Source organism: Aplysia californica, unplaced genomic scaffold, assembly GCF_000002075.1.
Source record: "Aplysia californica isolate F4 #8 unplaced genomic scaffold, AplCal3.0 scaffold00037, whole genome shotgun sequence".
NCBI classification, from domain to species: domain Eukaryota; kingdom Metazoa; phylum Mollusca; class Gastropoda; order Aplysiida; family Aplysiidae; genus Aplysia; species Aplysia californica.
Genome location: NW_004797307.1, coordinates 1,805,197 through 1,806,859, shown reverse-complemented (window position 1 = coordinate 1,806,859; position 1,663 = coordinate 1,805,197). Strand labels below are relative to the sequence as shown.

The following is a 1,663-nucleotide window of genomic DNA, read 5'->3' as shown; positions in this document are numbered from 1 at the left end:
GTGTGTGTGTGTGTGTGTGTGTATGTGTGTCTGAATTCCAAGCCAACCTTTGATCGAGATCTTATTATTTTGGCTGTTTTTTTGTTTTTTGTTGCCAATGTTTTAACAATCTTTAGTTCCCTAATCAGTTTGCTCTCTTCGTTATTGTTTCCTGTACAGGCTGTATACTCATTTTCAACATCCCAACATGCACATATTGTGTAGAACGTTTCTTTTCAAGAGTGTTACGCTTCTAATGGCTTTTAAACCATGAACTGTTAGAATGCCACTTGATTACGATCAGAATAAGCAATGATAAACAATTTTTATTTTGTTGATTACCATGGGGACATTGGTTTCCAATGGCTAACTCATAATACATAATTAGAAATACTTACAAACATAAATACATTACAAATATAAAGACATACATAATACACAATATTACACCAATACAGAAAATTTCACAAACATGTCATTGCCGGTCGCCTCTGTGCAGCGCCCTGTTTTTAAGCTAGGGTTGTCGTGTCTTGCTCAAGGACACACCCCAGCGACCACCCTTCTGATCTCTGCGTCACAAAATGTATGAATCTAGTTTAAATGTGTCATTGCTAACAATAACTATCCATTTATATCATATGCGTGTGACCGTGGGTCTGTTTGTAAGTGGAATCATAACAATAAAATACATATTTTGTGTATGTATGTGTGTAAAATGTTTTTTGAACTAAACGAGAAGAGCCAAGTGTGCCCGAACGGCTGTGTAGACTTCCCCGGCAGCGATTCCAGCTACCTTATCTTCTCTTATCTTTTCTTCTCTTCTCTTCTCTTCTCGATCTTATCTTATCTACCGAATACCGGATCAACTTATCTTATCATGTCTATCTTATGTTATCTCATCTTATCCTATCGTATCTTATCTACCGGATCATCTTATCTTCTCTCATCTTATCTTATCTTATCTACCGGAATATCTCATCTCATCTCATCTCCCCATTCTGTGTTATGCGCTAAGCCAAGTGTGTTCGCATGGCTGGGTAGACTACCCTGGCAGCGACTCCTGCTGCCTTGTCTCATCTCATTTCATCTCATCTCATCAACCGGATCATCTTATCTTATCTTATCTATCTTATCTTATCTCAGCCCAGGGCCAGTAAGTGTGCACGCACGGCTAGGTAGACTACCCGGGTAGTGAGTCCTGCTGTCTTATGTTATGTTATGTTATGCTATTTCATATTATCTTTTCTTATCTTATTTTACCTTATCTTATCTGATCTCAGCCCAGAGCCAAGTGTGCCCCCACGGCTGGGTAGACTACCCTGGTAGTGACTCCTGCTGTCTTATGTTATGTTATGTTATGTTATGTAATGTTATGTTGTCCTATCTGATCTCAGCCCAGAGCCAAGTGTGCCCCCACGGCTGGGTGGACTACCCGGGCAGTGAGTCCTGCTACCTCATCTCTGACTACCAAGTCCGGTACAACTACAAGATGGCGTCGGACCGCTGCCACACTCACGAGGGTCAGCTGGTGAAGATCGACACGCAGAAAGAGATGGTGATTTTGTTGTTGTTGTTAGTAGTGGCGGTATTATTGTTGTTGTTGGTTGTGGTGTTGTTTGTGTTGTTGTGTGTGTGTGTGTGTGTGTGGTAGCCTATCCGTTCGAAATGTTTGGAGCCCCGAAGG

At 41.2% G+C, this 1,663-nt stretch overlaps 1 protein-coding gene across 1 annotated transcript in view; it reads left to right on the top strand.

Annotated features, from left to right (window-relative positions):
• LOC101849671 (macrophage mannose receptor 1) overlaps positions 1-1,663 on the top strand; it is a gene marked incomplete in the record, with an annotated part of 96,526 nt that overhangs the window by 9,042 nt on the left and 85,821 nt on the right. The window contains 1 exon segment of the mRNA XM_013091481.2: positions 1,374-1,534. Coding sequence (XP_012946935.1) covers positions 1,374-1,534 — 161 coding nt within the window.